At 39.2% G+C, this 19,565-nt stretch overlaps 1 protein-coding gene across 2 annotated transcripts in view; it reads right to left on the minus strand.

The window, feature by feature from the left end:
• The window catches only part of LOC129771336 (brain tumor protein-like), a 58,971-nt gene extending 42,651 nt beyond the window's left edge, over positions 1–16,320 (minus strand). Inside the window, exons 1-5 of one of the 2 annotated variants that reach the window (XM_055774881.1) lie at positions 16,237–16,320; positions 13,036–13,959; positions 10,928–12,970; positions 10,696–10,859; positions 10,397–10,629 (exon numbers count right to left, since the gene is read on the minus strand). In XM_055774881.1, the coding sequence (XP_055630856.1) occupies positions 10,397–10,629; positions 10,696–10,859; positions 10,928–12,970; positions 13,036–13,553 (2,958 nt within the window). In that variant the 5' untranslated portion in view covers positions 13,554–13,959; positions 16,237–16,320. The remainder of the gene's footprint in view (positions 1–10,396; positions 10,630–10,695; positions 10,860–10,927; positions 12,971–13,035; positions 13,960–16,236) is intronic. The other variant, XM_055774888.1, reaches the window with a different exon arrangement.
• Positions 16,321–19,565: the final 3,245 nt, after the last annotated feature.

Raw genomic sequence — 19,565 nt, forward strand, 5'->3', positions numbered from 1 at the left:
TCCGTATTCCATCCAATGTAAAATACGGAGAATCTGATGCAAGTTCGAATCCAGAAGCAGCGGAACTTTTCGCTACATTCTTACAGATGAAACACAAATTTCTGCATTACTCTGGAATTAATCAAGCAAATGAAACCAAATTTGGCATGTGGATTAGGGTGCAATAAATGTTTTTACGGTGGTTAAACACTCCACCTCCCTCTCTGAGGGGGAGCTGCCATACAAATGAAACACAAATTTCTGCATTACTCGAGAATTAATCAAGAAAACGAAATTTGGCATGTGGAGGTTTTAGGGTGCAATAAATAATTCTGTAGTGGTTAGATACTTCTCACCCCTCTCTTAGAGGGGCTGCCATACAAATAAAACACAAATTTCTGCATTGCAAATGAAACAAATTAGGCATATGGAGGTTTTAGGGTGCAATAAATATGTTTATGGTGGTTAGACATTCCACCCCCTCTCTAAGGCGGAGCCGCATACAAATGAAAGACAAATTTCTGCATAACTTGAAAACTAAACAAATAAAACTTAAGCAAATGGAGCCAAATTTGGCATGGGAAGGTTTTAGGAGACACGAAACGTTTCTATGGTGAATAGACACTCCTCCTCTCTCTGGAGAGGGGGGGGGGTTGTTACTGTATGGTCTAATCAAGAAAACAGAACCAAATTTGGCATGTGGAGGTTTTAGGGGACAATAAATGTTCTATCTATATAAATAAAAATTGATTGCCCCGAGAAAGGAATTGTCCGATTTCAGTTCTGTTCTGCGATTGGACCCATAAACGTGCGCTTAGTAAGAAAACATGGATGTGATAACGAAAAATAAATTTTGGGCGGGACGAAGTTTGCCGGGTCAGTTAGTATACTATAAAACTACTGGCTTTTATAGGATCATTGTCAGCTGAGTTCTGGGCGGTTGATGAAATTCTAATAACTTTTTCAATCAATTTTTCAAACAAAACGATTACCTGATGGCACAAAATGAATGCTCTGTGGGCCACATGCTGAGAAACAGAACAAAATGATTTTGATATTTGAATAGAAATATGAAATTTGTATTCCCTGTTCAAAGAAACGACAGTATTCATATAGAATAAGCAGATAAATCAAAATAGCTTTCAATTTTTCAAAAATCGATTCGACAAAGATCGATTTTTTGGTACCGATTTAATAAGTGGATCCTCGTAACCAGTCTCATTATTCAATAGCAATACCTCGTACAAACACAGTGCTGACATGGTGTGGCGATAACGGAGCATGCATGTCAACAGTGAGAAGTGCAAGATTATCTCCTTCACTCGCTGTTGTAACCTTGCTTAACATGAATATTTTATGGCAGCGCACTCGGTTGATCGGGTTAAATCCATCTGAGATCTGGGAGTGACCATTGACGCCAAACTCAGGTTCAACGAACACGTAAAAATCACGACCGCCAAAGCATACTCTTGGATTTATCTGTCGACACGCCTCACAGTGGTCCCTGAGAAAATTTAGGCGGCCAAAACCAAAAGATTTTTGAGCTAAAAACCCAATTTTTGGAAGACTGGTGTTTTCGAATACGCTGAGTTCATTTTTCAACTCATTTTCACTAAAAAACCACAAGGGATGGATGGGCATGGGGGCAAAGTTTTTAGTTTTTATCGTGTTTGACATCAAAATGTATGTTTTCGGATACGTAGAGTTCATTTTTCAACTCGGTTTCACCAAAAAACAAAAAGGGGGAGGGGCAAGGGGGCAAAGTTCAAAATTTTCAGTTTTTATCGTGTTTGGTATCAAAATGCATGTTTTCGGATACGCAGGATTCATTTTGCGGGGAAATGCGGTGCAAGTCCATTCGAAGCAAAATTAAACATCCAAAATAGTACTTACTTTGTGTTGAATTTACACATACTACAACCAACCGAATTTTGAAACTGACAACAAATTCAAATTCTCCGTTAACATAATGACCCAAAAAATCCGTTTAAAAACTTCAGAGTTCTGGCGCAGCCAGAGCCTAGAATTACTCATCACGATGAAAGCTAAGAGACCTTGAAACGATGGCACCATCGAATCTTTCCAGCGCATCTCCTGCAGCGCTACGATGTTGAAATTGCGTGCTGTCAATATTCCTGAATTCGGGTACTTGCAAGTATGTTAAGAGACTTGCAGTTCCGTGTCCCGAATTTGTAACTTCTAGTCCGTATTCATTGCTTGGGTCTAGTCCGATTGTCCTGTCCCGAAATTCTTTGTGAATTTACCAGTGCATTTAATTTTTTGTTTTATTTATTTATTTTATTTATTTGTGGTAATTCATAGTCTTGATGAATAAAATGTGTTAAGTAAGAATTAATTTTAAAACATGTCTAATTCTGCTAACGAAATGTCTAGTTGATTCATTAAAATCAAAAAACTCTTTAACATCCGAAACGCACGAATACAACTTGATAGTGGTTCATTGTATCCAGAAACGGTTCTATGGAAGCTTGGTTGCAGCAACGTTGTGTTCCAAAGCGATCTATTTGGCACACGAAAGTTCAGCATTGACAGTAAATCAGGAGCATCTGCTTCTCCGTTTATCAATTTGACCACTACGAACGGGTGCAGAAAAAGTTTCTACGTTTCGCTCTGAGACGACTTCCATGAAACGATCCTACCAATCTTCCGCCTTATTCCGACCGGTGCAAGCTAATTGGATTGGAGCCACAATCGACAATTCAAAGACGTTTTGATTGCCCTGAACTTCTTGCACAGATTCCGTTGAACGTTCCTCTTCGACGCTTTCGGAACTCATGTTTACTACCCATTCCTTTCCACAGAACGAATTATGGCTACAACAACCCGTTTGTTACATGTCTTCGTATCTTTAATGCTGTTTGTGACGTATTTGACTTCAATTTGACTAAAAATGTGTTTAAATCTAAGAATACTAATTATAGGGTAGATAGGCGCAATATGACTAGGCGGAGCGAAATGGGCCACTCTTCGTTTGGGATTGTTACTTAACCAATAACACTTATTTTCCAACAATTGTGTTAGAAATACTCTCATTAAGTATCTCCGTGAAAACCGTATTCAAATTCAATTGTTTTGTGAAGATACTGAAAGAAATCTCACACTGACTAATTATCACGAAAACCATATTAGAAAAGCAGTTAACAAAATAAGCTCTGTACACTTCATACTGAAACTTATGACTCTGCTCTTTATATCAATACGTACTGGTATTATTTCTGAACATTTCCACTGATTTATTGCGCTGCACTGCCGTTTCATGTAAAAGATCAGTTCATTTTTATTGAGCGTAAATGTACGGGGCGGAATGGTCATACCTGCTTGGGGCAGTATGACCAGGCATTTTTCCAACATAACCTGTAAATACAGCTGTCAAAATTTGTAAACATAGCTGAAAGTAGCTATTTGGTGAATTGCGGAATTATACCAGAACATCCGATGGTAAAAAGTAGTCACAGACCAGCTTGAAAGCGGCAATCGAGGCAGTGAAGAGTGGTACGTCAGTGCGACATGCAGCCTTAGTGCATTGTGTTCAGCGAGAAAAACTTAAACGTTATTTACGTTGTGCAGATCCTGTGCAGCTCCAGCTTCTCGGATCATTTAGTATTTTTTTTACAACGGAGCAAGAGGAAGAGCTTGTAGATTATATTCTTTCTATGGAAAAACGGTTCTACGGTGTAACGACGAATGAAATCCGGCCAGAAGAAATGGTATTTCTCGACCTATCAAAAGCGCCACCCACTAATCTCACTTCGGACACGAGAAGCAACCTCCGTCGCCAGGGCACAAGGATTCAATTGCGTTGCAGTCGGGAAATTCTACGATTTACTGGAGGACGTACAGAGGAAATACAACATTCCACCAGAAAGACAATTCAATGTCAATGAGACATCAGTGATTCCAGTAAATATCTTTTATCAATAGGAGAAGCAAATGAACTAATGATTATTATCTTCCTTCAACAGCTGCAGACCAAAAATTCCAAAATACTAGCAATGTGGGGAAAAAGGTAGATGAGCGCTATAACTTCAGCAGAGTACTGGGTGCTGAGCACGAAATAACGATTATAGAATCTTCCACAGGACAACCATATGTTGATACTGTGGTACACGAATCTCCTCTACGTATGGCGATTGATGGAACCAATGATATCGATGCCACTCGTGGGTACATAACGGCACAGATATTCTCTGTTCCTGTTTGAGTAACGCAAAATTGCAGGGCAATCACTTTAATCACATTGTTATTTTTTGTACATGCAAACTGAATGAAATTCAATGAAATATACGTGATAGTTGCAAAATAGAATAAACTTTTCTTTAATGAGTTTGTTACGTTAATTCCTAGCGAAAATATGCTTAGATGATTGAATCAACTAACATGGTCATATTGCCCCGCATGGTGACCCATTCGACCCATCGACCCATCGACGGAAACGGAACACATTTTTAAAAGTGTAAATTTTCCACATAAACATTCTTAAAAGCATATTCACACAATTTACATCGATCTATAAAGTTCCAAATCGTGAGGTTTTAACATGTAGCATAATTTAAAAATGTTCCTACGTGATTTAGGACGTTCCGTTCTTAGGGGGACCATATTGCCCCTATCTACCCTACCTAGTTTGTAAGAAACCAAAATCAGTCTGTACGAATAATCGAAGACGGAGGAGGAATAAAATAAAATAGAAATAGAGTGACGTTGCGTACTATATTCTTGAAAGTTTTGAAAAAGCTGGGTGTCGACTCAAAACCCGAAAATAAACCCAAACATTGCCTGATTCTCCAGTAACTTATCAGATAATTTCCAGATGTAGACTAGTAATCAAATTCTTCACTAGTACTTTATCTGTAGTTTCTAGAACATTCAGTGTCTCACGTGTCTCATTAATTAACTTATTTAACAAAAAAAGTCTTCTAGATAAAGAGAATGAAAATTTCGAACTCGTTGAATTAACTAGCTCAACATTTTTATTGATGCTATCCTTCCAAAGTGAAGCATATCATCATAAACTTGTCGCATAGCACAGTCGTTTCGTAACAAATGTTTTCTAAAAACATTTGGAATTAATGAAAAAGCCCTCCCAACCTTAGGGTTTCCACAAAAGAGACAGAAGGTCATTTTTGCTATCAACAATTTGTCAGTGCTAAGTCTGCTGGAGCTCCACTGATACGTCCAAAACTTATCAAATATCAAAAAGTTCAATAGGGTCAAACAATCAAAAGTTTCCCAAATCGTTTTCCAGCTATTTTTATCGGAATCAATGACGACAATATAGGATATATCAATGCTTCATAAGCTTTAAAACCAGTGCTCCGCATCCTAGACGAAATTTCAAGATTTGTCTGTCGTAAAATTTTGGCGTTTTATTATATATATATATATATATATATATATATATATATATATATATATATATATATATATATATATATATATATATATATATATATATATATATATATATATATATATATATATATATATATATATATATATATATATATATATATATATATATATATATATATATATATATATATATATATATATATATATATATATATATATATTCCATGATTTTCAAGGTTGTCGACACATTGTCACGCATAAGTCACGTAACCGATTTGCACAAAAAACAATTCGTATAAAAAAATGACTCACGATACAAAATCTTTATTCGCGAATAAACGATACCAAGTCGACAACTGAACCAACACGCTCGATAGTTGCAGCGCGATCGTCATTTTTTTTCCTTCAGAGAGCGTTGCGTGACTTATGCGCTACCCTGTCACGCTAATTTTATTTTATACTAATGAGTTTTAGTAGGGATTTCAGAAAAAATATAGAAAATTGATCAAGTAAGGATCAGTGCTACGTGTTTTATGCATTCAAGCAACAGCAAATAATAACTGTTGCCACGATCGCAGCAAACCTGCACGTGAAAATGTAACCGTAGTAACGGTATCCGAAATGAATCGGAAGAAACAGCTTCCGTTGGTGAACGTGCGCACGGTAGGAGCTTTGAAACTACCATCACAAACCCTACGTTTTGCAGACCTTCAACGGAATCATCCTCATCTCAAAGGTTTACCAGTGAAAAGCTACGAAAATGTCACTCCGAAGCTTCTGGTAGGCCTCCGAAACCTACAGCTAGCCGTGCCTCAAAAAATCAAGGAAGGGCACAGCGGAATCGTAGCTGCTAAGACTCGCTTAGGGTGGTGCATATACGGAGCCTTGGATCATACTCGTAAATCCGACGAGTACAACTACCACGTATACCAGAGCGAAGCAGAAGAAACATTGAACGATAATATGAAGACTAACCTCAACGCCGATGAATGCGTGATGGAACATCCGGAAGTGCTAGAAATCGTAGATGGAGAGTTGTCAAAACAGAAAAATACCGAAGAGAAGCATCGAGCGAGTCACAAATACCAAGAGTTTTGAACGTCGCAATGTCCGATAAGGCTCGAACGCTTCTCAAAATGGACCCGTTTTCTTAGAACGACCGCACATGCGATCCGTTTTGCATACAGTTTGATGTGCAAGAAATCTGGAGGCAGCAGTGGTGCACACTTAGCGCGAAAAGAGGAAAACTCACCCTTTCGAAGGCAGATCGCAATGAAAAGACAACAATAAAAAAACCGAACGATACCAGCGGACGATCGCTTAAAATTCGAGAAGCCAAACTCACTGTGTAGAGTAACGATCGCTTAAAATTCGAGAAGCCAAACTCACTGTGTAGAGTAACACCAACGATCGATGAGCAAAGTACTCAGCAAGTCGATGGTCAGACAGAAAAAATAAAATTGCAAATGTTAGTGGTTGAAGGCGAAGCGACTGTCGATTCTCGATCAACTGATCTGTCGTTGGATTCCCTGAAGCATGAGGCACTGACTCCGTATTACTGCATCATGGGAAGTTCAACTTTGATCAAACATGTAATGGTGAAGATGAAAACTGAAATAATTTGGTTAGCTTGGGCTTTCGTCCAACATCAGAGGCAGTGGGTTTCGAAGTATCTGCAGTTTCCAAAGAGGCGTACCAAGTTGCTCTATGACGAAACCAGAAGGAATGGATACTTACGTGAACGCGTCTTGGAGGTGACAACAGGAAAAGATGAAAGGTTTAGGCAAGCACTAATTCAAACATACGGTGGATTGTTTCGACTGCCGGTTTTCGAACTGGCTGTGCTGGACGTAGCTAGTTGTAGTGAGCCTGAGGGTTCCATTCAGCCTCACGAGGAGGGGAATGTTGCCACGATCGCAGCAAACCTGCACGTGAAAATGTAACCGTAGCGACTGTTATAGTGAAAAATAACATATTTGAAAATCGGACGTTGAACGACGTACACGTCGTTTGTGATTCAAAGAAACTCATTCGAAGCCGGAATTTAAAGATCGAGATTGGTTGATACGCACTGTTATTCTTGAAGCTATACGCTATACTACTACTGAACTAAAAATATTTGGAATACAATTGTATTGCTATCAGGAACAGTGAACCCGATTGTTTTAATAATAATAACTTTCATTCAAATTTTAAATTGCTTTGGGCCTGCTAATCTGATAGAGAGTAAATTGGCTCACAAACATAGATTTTGACACAAGATGTCGCACAGTATCTTAGACACCTCGAATGATAGTGTCCCTGCTTTATTACAGTAATGATGGAGCGAGATCAGACAATCCGGATTTGTATCATTATTGCGCTTCATATCAATTTTGTCAACCTTACACGATCATTGTTATTGTCATTCTGATGAAGTAATGTCATTATTATTTATCGTGTAAGGGACCATTAATGAAAAAAAAAAAAATCCATAATAATAATTGCGCTGCAGTGGCATAATACGTAGGATAGATAGGGGTAATATGGTCCTCCTAAGAACGAAACGATGTAGAAATCCTAAGAAATCATGTAGGAACATTTATAATTTATGCTGCATGTTAAAACTTCACGATTTGAAACCTCATTGATCGATGTACATTCTATAAATATGCTTTAAAAAAGAATTATGTGGAAAAATTACACTTTTAAAAATGTGTTCCATTTCCGTCGATCGAAAGCACTACGGGGCAAAATGGGCCATCATGCGGGGCAATATGACCATGTTAGTAGATTCAATCGTTTGAGCATGTTTTCGTTAAGAAATAACGTAACAAGTTCATGAAACGAAAATTTATTCTATTTTGCAACTATCACGTGTACTTCATTGTATTTCTTTCAGTTTGCATATACAAAAAAATAATAATGTGATCAAAGTGATTGAACTGCAATTTTACGTTACTCAAAGCAGGAACAGTGCATATCTTTGCCGTTATGTACCCACGAGTGGCATCGATAGCATTGGTTCCATCCATCGCCACCCGTAGAGGAACTGATTTGTGCCCCACCGTAGCAACATAGAATGTCCTGTGGAAGATTCTATAATCGTAATTCCGTACTCAGCACCCAGCGCTCAGCTGAAGTTATGCTCATCTGCCTTTTGGACAATTTGGTCTGCACCTGTTGAATGATGATCATAATTTCTAGTTTTGGGTGACGCTTTCGCAAACCAGCCAGCCATTCTATTCCGGCTAATTGCTGTTGGCTATTGAAAGAGTGAGAATACCATTTCTTTCGACCAAATTATACGCCAGCCGTATTTACAGGTTATATTAAAAAAAATACCTGTTCATACTGCCCCTAGCAGGTATGACCATTCCGCCCCGTACATTTACGCTCAATAAAAATGAACTGATCTTTTACATGAAACGGCAAAGCAGCGCAATAAATCAGTGAAAATGTTCAGAAATTACACCAGCACGAATTGATAGAAAGAGCAGAGTCATAAATTTGTATCAAACGTACAGAGCTTATTTTGTTGACTGCTTTTTTATATGTTTCTCGTGATAATCAGCCAATGTAGGATTTCTTTCAATATCTTTATAAAACAATTGAATTTGGTTTCACGAAGATACTTAATAAGAGTATTTCATATACAATTGTTGGAAAATAAGTGTTATTTGTTTAATAACAAGTCCAAACGAAGGGTGGACCATTGTGCCCCGCCTGGTCATATTGCCCCTATCTACCCTATGTACCATTTTTTTTTCCTTGTCAATTCTTTTCACATATTCCAGGCACTTATGTTTTATAATTTTCATGCCATACGGAAAGGAAAGAATATGGCATGTCAATTGTGCCTACCCTTATTTCTAGAAATGATACAGCGAAATCTCCAGCATCATTTTCAAATTTTCTCAATACAGTTAAACCTGTTTTTGTGCGGTTTTTCTTGTCCGGTTTTTTTTGTGCGAATTTTTTTTTGTGCGGTTTTCTGTTCTTGTGTGGTATATGAAAAGAAGCATATTTGACGAAGTTATCGTCCATTTAGTTTTTTTCGATGGTTTATATGCATTTCAGTGCGAAAAAAGCATATTTGCGTCTCAATTATCCACTTCTGAAATCATTCCCATCCTCCCATCAATAAGTTTTTCTAAGTTTTTGCATGACATGATATGTAACAGCATCACGTTTCGGCATACAAGTAAAAGCACAAAACAGTCACGCGCAACCGAAGAGGCAAACTGTCCAATCGCAAAGCAGGGAAACAAAAGGAAATTGAACGGAGAACGGCGTGGATTTAAGTTATTTTCTTGGGAGAAACTATTTTTATGCGGTCCATATTTACCGCACAAAAAATCTTCTTGAATGGCGTTAACGTTCCCTGTGGAACTTTTGCCGTCTCAACGTATGCATTAACTAGCGTCATTTATTAATACTTTGTTGAGATTTCTTAAGCCAAATAACACGCCTTGAATGTATTCCGAGGGGCAAGCTCTTGAATACGCGTGACCACAGTGCAAGTCGAAGGAAATTTCTTTGACGAAAAATCCTTTGGCCAGAACGGGAATCGAATCCGAACACCCGGCATGATAATGTGAGACGCTAGCCACTCGGCCACGGGTGCAGCGCACAAAAAATGCTTTTTTTCAAAATATGTACCGAACACGGTTTTTTAAAGCTATTGATAAAGTTTTGCACGATTTTTTTATGCGGTCCCTATCCCCCGCACAAAAAAGGTTTGCCTGTACTATTTTTATTTTTACTTCGTATGTTATATATCATGTTGTTTTGATTTAATCTTATTTATCAACAGGAAATTCGACAGAAGTCATAACCTGACTTTTCGAAATTTTTCTTCTTCATTCGGGTATTTCTTATATTCAGGTAAATGTGCTTTTAAAACCAACCGTGAGCTCATTATAATAGTGTAAAATACAACTCTTGATCATAAACAGTGTAGGTACTAGATTAATGATATTAGAGACAGTCAGGACCGTTTTCTGTTGTTTTTGTTTGCTTCCGAGATGACAACACAAATATTCATTTAACCAACGATACTTACCTTCACATATGGACACTCATATTCCGATTGTAGCTGTCCATCTTTCGAGTAGCAAGCCACATGGAAACGGTTACCATGCGAATCGCCAATCAGGACATCACCAGCATCGGATATATCGATACCATTTGGGAAACAGGTAACTTTCTCACTACCGATACGATATTTGAACGTACCTTCTTCGGAGAAAACTGCTACACAGTGTCCTTTAAAATCGCACACATAGAAATCGGAACCTGTAGGAGTAGAGAGAGGACTTTAGAAATATAAGCCTGACATTAATACTAAGAACATGCAAGTACCATTTATGGCGATATCAGAAGGTTCTCGCATAAAATCGCTGCAATCGAACCAGTGGATTAGATTTCCATCCTCTGAAATAATGAAAACTGTAGGAGACACACTGTCGACAGCTACGATCAGTCCTTTATTGGTCACAGCCAAACCAGCGACAATATCAATGTAGCTACAATAATTTGTTTGAAATTAATTGGTCTGTCGATTTTTGGAAGATGAAAGAAATGCTTCGCTTACCGAATGGCAATCTTTTTAATAAAATGTCCATTTTTTGAGAATATTTGCATCCTCGAACGCTCATTTCCACGATCACAAACAACGAACTTTGCACTCGAGCGCATCACGGCTACCTTGCGTGGATAGAACAGCTGACCTTCCTCCTTGCCAGGAACGCCGAACGAAAACTTGAACGCGCCATTCTTCTCGAATATCTCAATACGATGATTGTTCGTATCAGCAACCACGATTTCCTCCTCAACTCCGAGACAAAATCCATGTGGTGAATTGAACTGCCCCTTTGTTTGACCCAGAGAACCGAACTTACAGCGAATTTGCATCGGTGTTGCCTTCGTGCGTCCATTAACTTGGAAACGACTCATAGCGCCCATATCGCTGCCAAGCGATGAATCGATAGACATCGGTGTAGCTGGAATCATTGTCGATGTCGGGCCCGGCAAACCAGAGAAATCGTTCAGCAACGAAAGATTATCGATATTAGGATGAGTTGTTATGATTGGACCTGATTGCAGATCCGGGCTGTTGAGACCATACTTGGCAAGAGCTTGAAACGCATTCTGATCACCTGAGATCAAGTCTGCAAGCGTAAAGTTGGTGGTCGGATTGTTGTTTACAGGTACAATTGCATCTGTTATATCACTCGAGGTTTCAGCCAGATTGGCCAAGCGATGAAGGTTGTACTCAGCAATGCTGGTCAAACCTGGAAGAGTAGCCGATCCTCCGACAGTTGCTGGAGCTGCAGTCATATGATTGTTGGCAATTGGAGTAGATGTTGGTGGTTCTGGAGTGAGAACGTGTGGTAACATGTAACTCGTGCCTATGTTGGAAATATCACCGTCAAACGATGACTGCATCGATGTTGGTAACGAAATAGGACTACTGGCAGTGACTGATCCAGTTAGTGGACCTTGTGACAAGCCACAGCCACCGGTGTTGTTTACCGGGGGCTTATTGATCATTATCGACATCCCTGGCAAGGTTGGCGGAGGCGTTGTTTCTTTTGGGTTCTGTGAAACGGTTTCTGTGCGGAATGATCCAAATAATTCGGGGGCGACTTGGTCGAACTTTTCGAAGCTGGTTTGAAATTCTAGGGAAAAATTCACATCAACTTTTGGCGCTGATCCCATCAAAATACCAAATTGCGTGGAAATCATTTTCTTCAGGCTTAATAACTCTGGCGCATTTGCTTGCTCTAGTACCTTTTTAGTAAACTTGGCAGTATTATCTATCTTTTCAGTAGACTTCTCCACGTTATGGAATAATTCCATGATCTTCAGCTCGCGTTCCGAGTGCAACTTCTCAAGATTCTTCAGTGCATTGTCCCGGCATTTTTCGAGTACAGCCTTGAAGCTTTGGAAAGATTCGTTGATTAAATCACGAGCCGTCTCGAATTGATTTTGTAAATCCTGTAGGGACGCTTCAAGGCTACTTGTGGTTTGGTTGCAGCATTCAATTTTATTTTTAGCATCTTTAATCAGTTTTTCCAATTCTATACGCATTGGCTTCTCAGCTTCGCTGATGATTTGATAGTTGTGTTCCTTGCCCTTATGCTCACCAATCAAACATTCATTGCACACCGGAATCTGACAATTAAAGCAGAAATACTTCAAATTTTCCTGAGAATGAACAGTGCAATAAAGTGGCTTATGAATGGCAACCTTCTCGGACGATTGCCGCAAATCTTCCAGTTGTACAACTTTATGGTCCTCGAAACATCGCATATAGCGGTGGGCGTTGTCGCAACTAGCGCACAAAAAGTTGGCACAATCGTTACAACGTGAAATGGCCGTTTCCTTGCTTTTGCAAGATGTACAGGCCAGCATCGAGGGTTCGATAGTCGACAAATCAAGTACATTGGTAAGGATATAATCCTGATGCAACGCGCGCACTCCTGCAGGTCCCAGTTTTGTTGGTTGCTTACATGTGGGACATTCGATCAAACAATCGAACTTTTTCCCATCTTCCTCGTTTAGTAGCTTCTCCAAACAAGTTTCACAGAACACGTGCAGACAAGACAAAACCCGCGGCGAGACATATTTGTTTCTGAAAACAAAAAAAAATCAAATGTGACGTAAAACACCTCGTTTATGAATATAAGAATAACTTACTGGCAAACGGTACAATCCTGTTCCATGAAATCGGTAAGCGAACCGTTTTCTAACGGATAGCCGTGGATAGAATCCTGAACGCTCACATTTCCTGAACTACGTCCACCATTAGCATCAGGTTCAATCTCATCGAACGGTCCATTTTCAACAAGCTTAAAAGTTTCGGAAAATATTCCCCCCATGGTAGTCGGCGTTACCGTTCTGACTGGCACAGACTTTACCATTGGTACGTTTTCAGAAGTAGGCGACATCGAAATTATCGGAGCAGCGATAGCAGTCGAGCCGTTTGCGATTGCCGACGATGGACTATTAGCTGATGACACCGCGTTGTTGGTAGATGGTGGAGGAGTGTCACTTCCCGTTACAGCGGGCGTTTGGGTCGTAACGGCACTAGGAACAGGTGCCGAAATTGGCATTAGGATGGCTGCCGTAGGAACAAGATTATTGGTACTGGTGCCACCAACAGCATTGCCTGTGCTGATAGTACCCGGAAAGGTAAATACTCCAACCGATGCCATAGACTTCTCTTCTCGATTTGACGGATCTGACTAGTCGAACGTTTTCGTTAAATGGGATGATAGATGCAAATCGTTGAACAGTACAAGGTATCAAATGGCGTAGATTTCCAGAGACCAGCTTTACAATTCCTTTCTGTTGGTAAAACACTTCACGCAAAAATAATGATTATCACCAGGTTTTACTCTAACGCAGCAATATTCCTCTTTACTGTCCCCCGTTGTTTCACTGTTATTTTTTCTTTGGTGAAAGTGGTATTTTTCCGCTCCTTGATTCTGCTCCCTCCTTTCAATCTGTTATATTGTATCCGCTAGAGCACGTGACACAATGGTTGTTGGAGTAAAAGTATGTTGCTATTAGGCCACAATGTTTTGTTTTTACTTTAAACAATCCTGCCTAGTATCTGAGCTTAAGTGAGAAATAAAAATGAAGAAATGTATGTAAGATTAGCGAACGTTGTAATCGAATACTGAACTTGTGAAGGAATGAAGAAAATTATTTTTGCACCGGATATGTCCCTTCAAGGCTTACTTTGATTTATATTCATTGCTATGGAAACGATATATGCAACAGACTAAAAGCATGCGCTGAATATTTATCTAGATCAGTTGAAGATTTCGGAAAAATTGAATAAACTATTAAGATTTTTTTCTATTGAAACCCAAATTCTTTGCATGAACTGTCCAAATAAATTAGAATTTCCAATGCTCATACAGAATTGGTAATGCTTGATTAAGGTGAATGCAATAAACGGCAGGCATTTTCTGTATATTCATATTCATGTTGCTTCAATAACTTCAAACCGGTTCAACCTGATTAGTTTAGATTGAATTGATTGATTATAATCACGAACATCCAAATAAAAAAATATTTCGAATATAAATTTTCTTGAGTACCAATAGATTTGCACTAGCTTTTTATTTTTAGAAAATTGCACTGCGATTATTATTCAATCTGTCCACACAATGTACATCCACCCATTTTCAATGCAAAAATCCCCTCACCATCTTACGTAACGTTTTATCATAGGAAAACATTTTTTCATGCGTTGAAGCATTGGCACGACATAACATCAAATACGAGGAATGAATGAACATGACTATCCATCCGATAACTTTCCACGGAAATCGAAAATTCGAAACAAGAAAAATATGCTTAGCGAAGCTCAACACGCCCTACACAATCTGTAGGGAAAAAAATGACACGACTTCAAACGTTTGCAGTGAACTTTTATTCGTGACATCTGTTGTATCTCCCCATTCTGCAACAAGCAGAAAAGACCGCAATGAAAATGCAACGAAAAAGAAAATTGTTGTGTAATACAGAAATGTGTCCTTGAAAATGAAAAGCGCAAAGCGTGAGGCGAAATCCTAACCCATTTATCTGAACCACTGCAATGATACTGGAAGAAACCCAACACAAAATATAATTGCTTGAATTGAGAAACTGTCTCTTGTATCGATCAACAGAATCACTTTATTTTCCTTTAAGAAATAGTCCCCATTTTCCATCAGCCAAAAGAAGTTTATCATTTTGGTTTGAATTTGGCACAATACAAACAGGGCACTGAGCAAAATGATTGTGATGAAGCTAGGAGATTTACGTCAGTAAATCCATGCTATGCTTTCCCATATTCTGTACATTTACACATTCAACACTAAAGGAACACCAATGCGCAAAGATCGCGATATCATCGCCAAACATCCAGCTAGAATTTTCGATAAAATAGCAAGTAGTTTGAAGGCTTGAACTATCAATAGAGCGTTTTCACACTTTTTTTTTGTTTCTGCTCCATCAAAGTGAATAGCGTGGTATGAACTTTAATCTAAGGTAAAACGCGGTATCTTCAATGGACAGATTATTTCGCTCAAAGGTAATGATCTTAACTAATATTTTACGTCATGTTAATAAAATTGTACTATTCATTTGACCATTTCGGTTTCAAATTACAGATGCCAATAAAAATCAGCCAATTTCCATTCGAACATAAACTTAGTAAATTTAAATTAAAATCTATTACACAACATGAGCACAAACGCACCATCCTTGATTTGTGCAGGTGTTGAATTTAAAAATGATATTTACGCAGGCTCGTTCTGTATTTCCGGATGAAAATTGAACCAGAACCAGCAACAATAAGTGGTTTCCTGCTTTCTCGACATTTCGCCCCTTGATATTGTTCAGGATTATTGGTCAATCATCCAAGTACTCAATGTAACTCTACACTATATAAGTTCATTTTACTATTCGATTAATTTATGGAAAACACCACGATTTTATATCACACTATATTCAATCACTTTGCGTCTCACGCAATGTTCGTAATTGCTCTGACGTATTTTGGCTCCCCCGTGTAACTTGCAGCACTGATTCAAATCTCCCGTAATCGCAGAGCAAGAACAAATTTGCCTGCATGGGAGGAATGGGAAGAGCAGGCCAGATTTTTTTTTTCGCGACTTGGTCACATCGTCGCGCAAAGAATGAAAAGGAAAAACGCATTGGATCGATTGGTATATGTACAGAATTCATCTGATCATTTTCTCGACCACAAACACTTTTCCGTAGTAAACTTCATCTTTTCCAGATACATCGATACTATTGAAAACTTTTGACACTATTTTCATGTACCACGGCACTAAGTTTCACTTCGAAAATTTTGCACAAAAATTGGATAAAATATTTTACCTTCATCCTGAAGTACGTGAAAAATCCCGACAGTGAAAAGTGAATCTGAGCACTCCGCTGATCGATAATGGCGGTTGCGAAAAATGTGAGTTCTGACGGTAAAACGATCAAACCATGCAGGGCACTTTCGAGGGACAAGGTATCACAATAAATAGGTACACTCATTTTTGGAATAATCAATTGTCAATCGGTTTGATTGTTTGGGATATCTTGTAACAGCCATACCATTTTTTTTTCAAATTATTTATTTGTAAAGCCCAATCGAAAATGCTTTGCGGAGCCGCTAATTCAGTTTCAGTTACATTTTTCAATTCTAAACACATGGTTAGCAGGATTTGAACGATTACTCGCGGTTTACTTGAGGTGGGCGACGGTGAGATGAGGGGACAAGACAAACAAACTAATAACGAAAAAAAAGAACACAATGGCATTAAATTCTTATACTAGACCAAATACATAAATGGACTGCATATAGCAGATGTCGCGAGTTCACAACACGTCTCTAATAAGAACATAGAGTTGTCTTCCTTGAGCCTCAAGGGTATTTAAAAGGTGCTCTCTGGCTGCGTAATTATCCGCACATTGCCAAACTCGTGATCGATGTCACAGTAAGGCAAGGCGCAAATTGAGACGCATATAGCGCGAGTAACTTGGCGCGATATAGCGCCTGTTTTTGTGGCTAATGAAAACAGATAGAAGGGCGCAAATTGGCCAGATGACGCGAGATGGTGGAGCGCTCGTGAGACACGACTCGCGCGACGCTGTGGCTGAACCACAGTTTCTCGTGCTGGTCATGCCGGTTGTGGTAATTGTGTTGGTGAACAATCATATAGCGCCGTGGGTTTGACACTGTATGGCTGTACTGGTCGGGTGATTGTGTTAGTAAATAAATATATCGCGCAACTCTGTGTTAATCAGTCATTGTATGCAAGTGGCATGTTATTTACACCAAACTGCGACTTAATATGCGCTCCACCACGCTACGTTTGTGGCACGTATGAGTCGTGTTGGTAGTCTCGCGTTCGCTTACGAGCGCTATACACTTCTCAATTTGCACCTAGCCTAACCGTTTCCACACCGATAGATATTGCTTTGAACAATATTTATTCTGTAGAGATGCACATCTAGCGAGTAGTGTGTCCAATTACAGGTCACAATCAGCTCTAATGCGACACTGAGTGGTGCCTCGGTATGTCGGATAAGAGGCAACTTTATAACATTACATTCAATTATACTAAATTTTTCTCCGAGAGAGTGGCTCAAAGGTTTGGACGTAAGCCGTGACTTCATACGTGTAATGAGTAGGCTTATGTCCAACCATACATCAGTTGGACATTCGCGATGACAGTGGACTTTCAGTGTCTGGTGGCGACTTTCAAGGAGTAGGAGGCATCCGGCTTGCAATGTGTTTCACTTTGACGCTACTTTTAATTTGGAAACCATGCACGAAACCGAAAAAACTGAATGATCGATCTGAAAAACCCCAACCACCAATAAGCTCAAAAATACGTCTAAATTACGTCTAAAATCCGATAAGTACTTAGCTTATCCCCCAATGGTGTCAGTATCGCAAGAGAGATTACTTATCGTGTAGTACATTCTCGTTAACAGCTACTGTCAAAATATCAGCCGAATCGGACTCGTAGTAGTTTGTGTGGAAGCGGGCGTGTCCGCGGATTCAAGAAAAATGGAAATTCCACCGTCGCCATGGCCAAATTGGTTGAATTGCACTACGAACTGTTGCCCCATCCACCGTATTCTCAAGATTTGGCCCCATGCGACATTTTTTGTTTCCAAATTTGAAAAAGTCACTCGCCGGGAAAAAGTTTTGGGTCCAATGAGGAGGTCATCGCCGCCACGGAGGCCTACTTTGCAGACCTCAAGAAAACGTATTTTTCAGATGGATTAAAGAAGTTGGAGCATTACTGGGTCAGTGTATCGAGCTAAAAGCAGACTATGTTGAGAAATACACTACTTGTACTTATTGGACTGCCCTCGTAAACAGGCCAAGCATAAGGAAGCCAAGCAAACAAAAATCAGATTATACATTTTACTTCATTATTCGGATATCACTTTCAATAACATAAGCATAAGCTTTCAATAACTCTTTTGTAAAAGATTCTCGTTCTCGTGATTCCGATATTTTTGTCCTCATTTTGCCGATGCACTTTTCTCGACAAACTGAATGCAGCCACAAGCACTGGTTTGTTGAATCGATTAAACAAAAGCGATGAGTTGCAGTTGTCCACATGATCAAAACTCGGTGGTCGTTGCTGATATATATTAGTATTCGTGGAACCTTGAAGTCTCCACAGACTGCAGATTTTTCATCGTCCAATAGTTTAATCCGCTTCTTGATCAGTACGGAGTGATATCCATACGCACACGCACAATGCATCGATTCAGTTGGGTCGGTGTTTGCACTAGTTCAAATCGTACAAAACTATCGGCCGGTGAAATGTCTGCAGTCTGCGAAGGCTCTTAGGATCTTCTTAGAGGACGAGCGCGACAAAATAAAAACTCGTTGCCCACTGTCATTGATGCCACCGCTACGCTCCTGATACTAATCCCGACGTTCCTGCCACTCCTGCCACTACTCCTACCAGTTGTGCCACCACATGACGATAGCCTCAGCATATCAGCTATGCTTCGCGGTTAGATAATGAATTATGTTTTCGGAAAGCAACGTCCAATTTTATTTCATTCGACTGACGGTTGAGTCACAAGGGGAGTGGTTCACAATATAATTCTTTGCCTGTATCCTAATTATATTCCGCTGTTACTCTGGTTGCTCCTTTTGATCGGACCCATTGCAGGAGCACAAATTGGACCAATCAAATCGAAGCACTCACTGCGTTTGGACAATACTTGACATTTCATTTAATTTTATTTTATCTAAAAAAACGCAATTCATTGTGATATTTGCGATGAAATATTCCCTATCAATTGTTGTAAACATTTTTGCGATCTATTAAGAAATGCTCGAGTTATAAGCGTCCCAAGTCATTCATTTTTTTGTTCAGTGCCTATATTTTCATTTTACCCCCTACATCTTCCGATTAGATGTAGTTCTACGTCGAAACACTCCTGAAAATGTATCGTAGAAACCTCCACAAAGGGTGTTTTCAAAATTGTCCAATTAGAGGCGAAAATGTTCAATTATTCGTGTCGCATTACAGGTCTGTCCAATTAGAGGCGAATCCTTGTATATTCGACACAAGGCGCCTAGAAGTATATACTAAGGTGGGCCAACTTGCTAAAACCACTCTTCAGCCATTTTGGAAGTCTGCTGTGTTTTGTTTGTAAACAAAACACAATACGCTATTGCC

Source organism: Toxorhynchites rutilus, chromosome 1 (genome assembly GCF_029784135.1).
Source record: "Toxorhynchites rutilus septentrionalis strain SRP chromosome 1, ASM2978413v1, whole genome shotgun sequence".
Classification (NCBI taxonomy): Eukaryota; Metazoa; Arthropoda; class Insecta; order Diptera; family Culicidae; genus Toxorhynchites; species Toxorhynchites rutilus.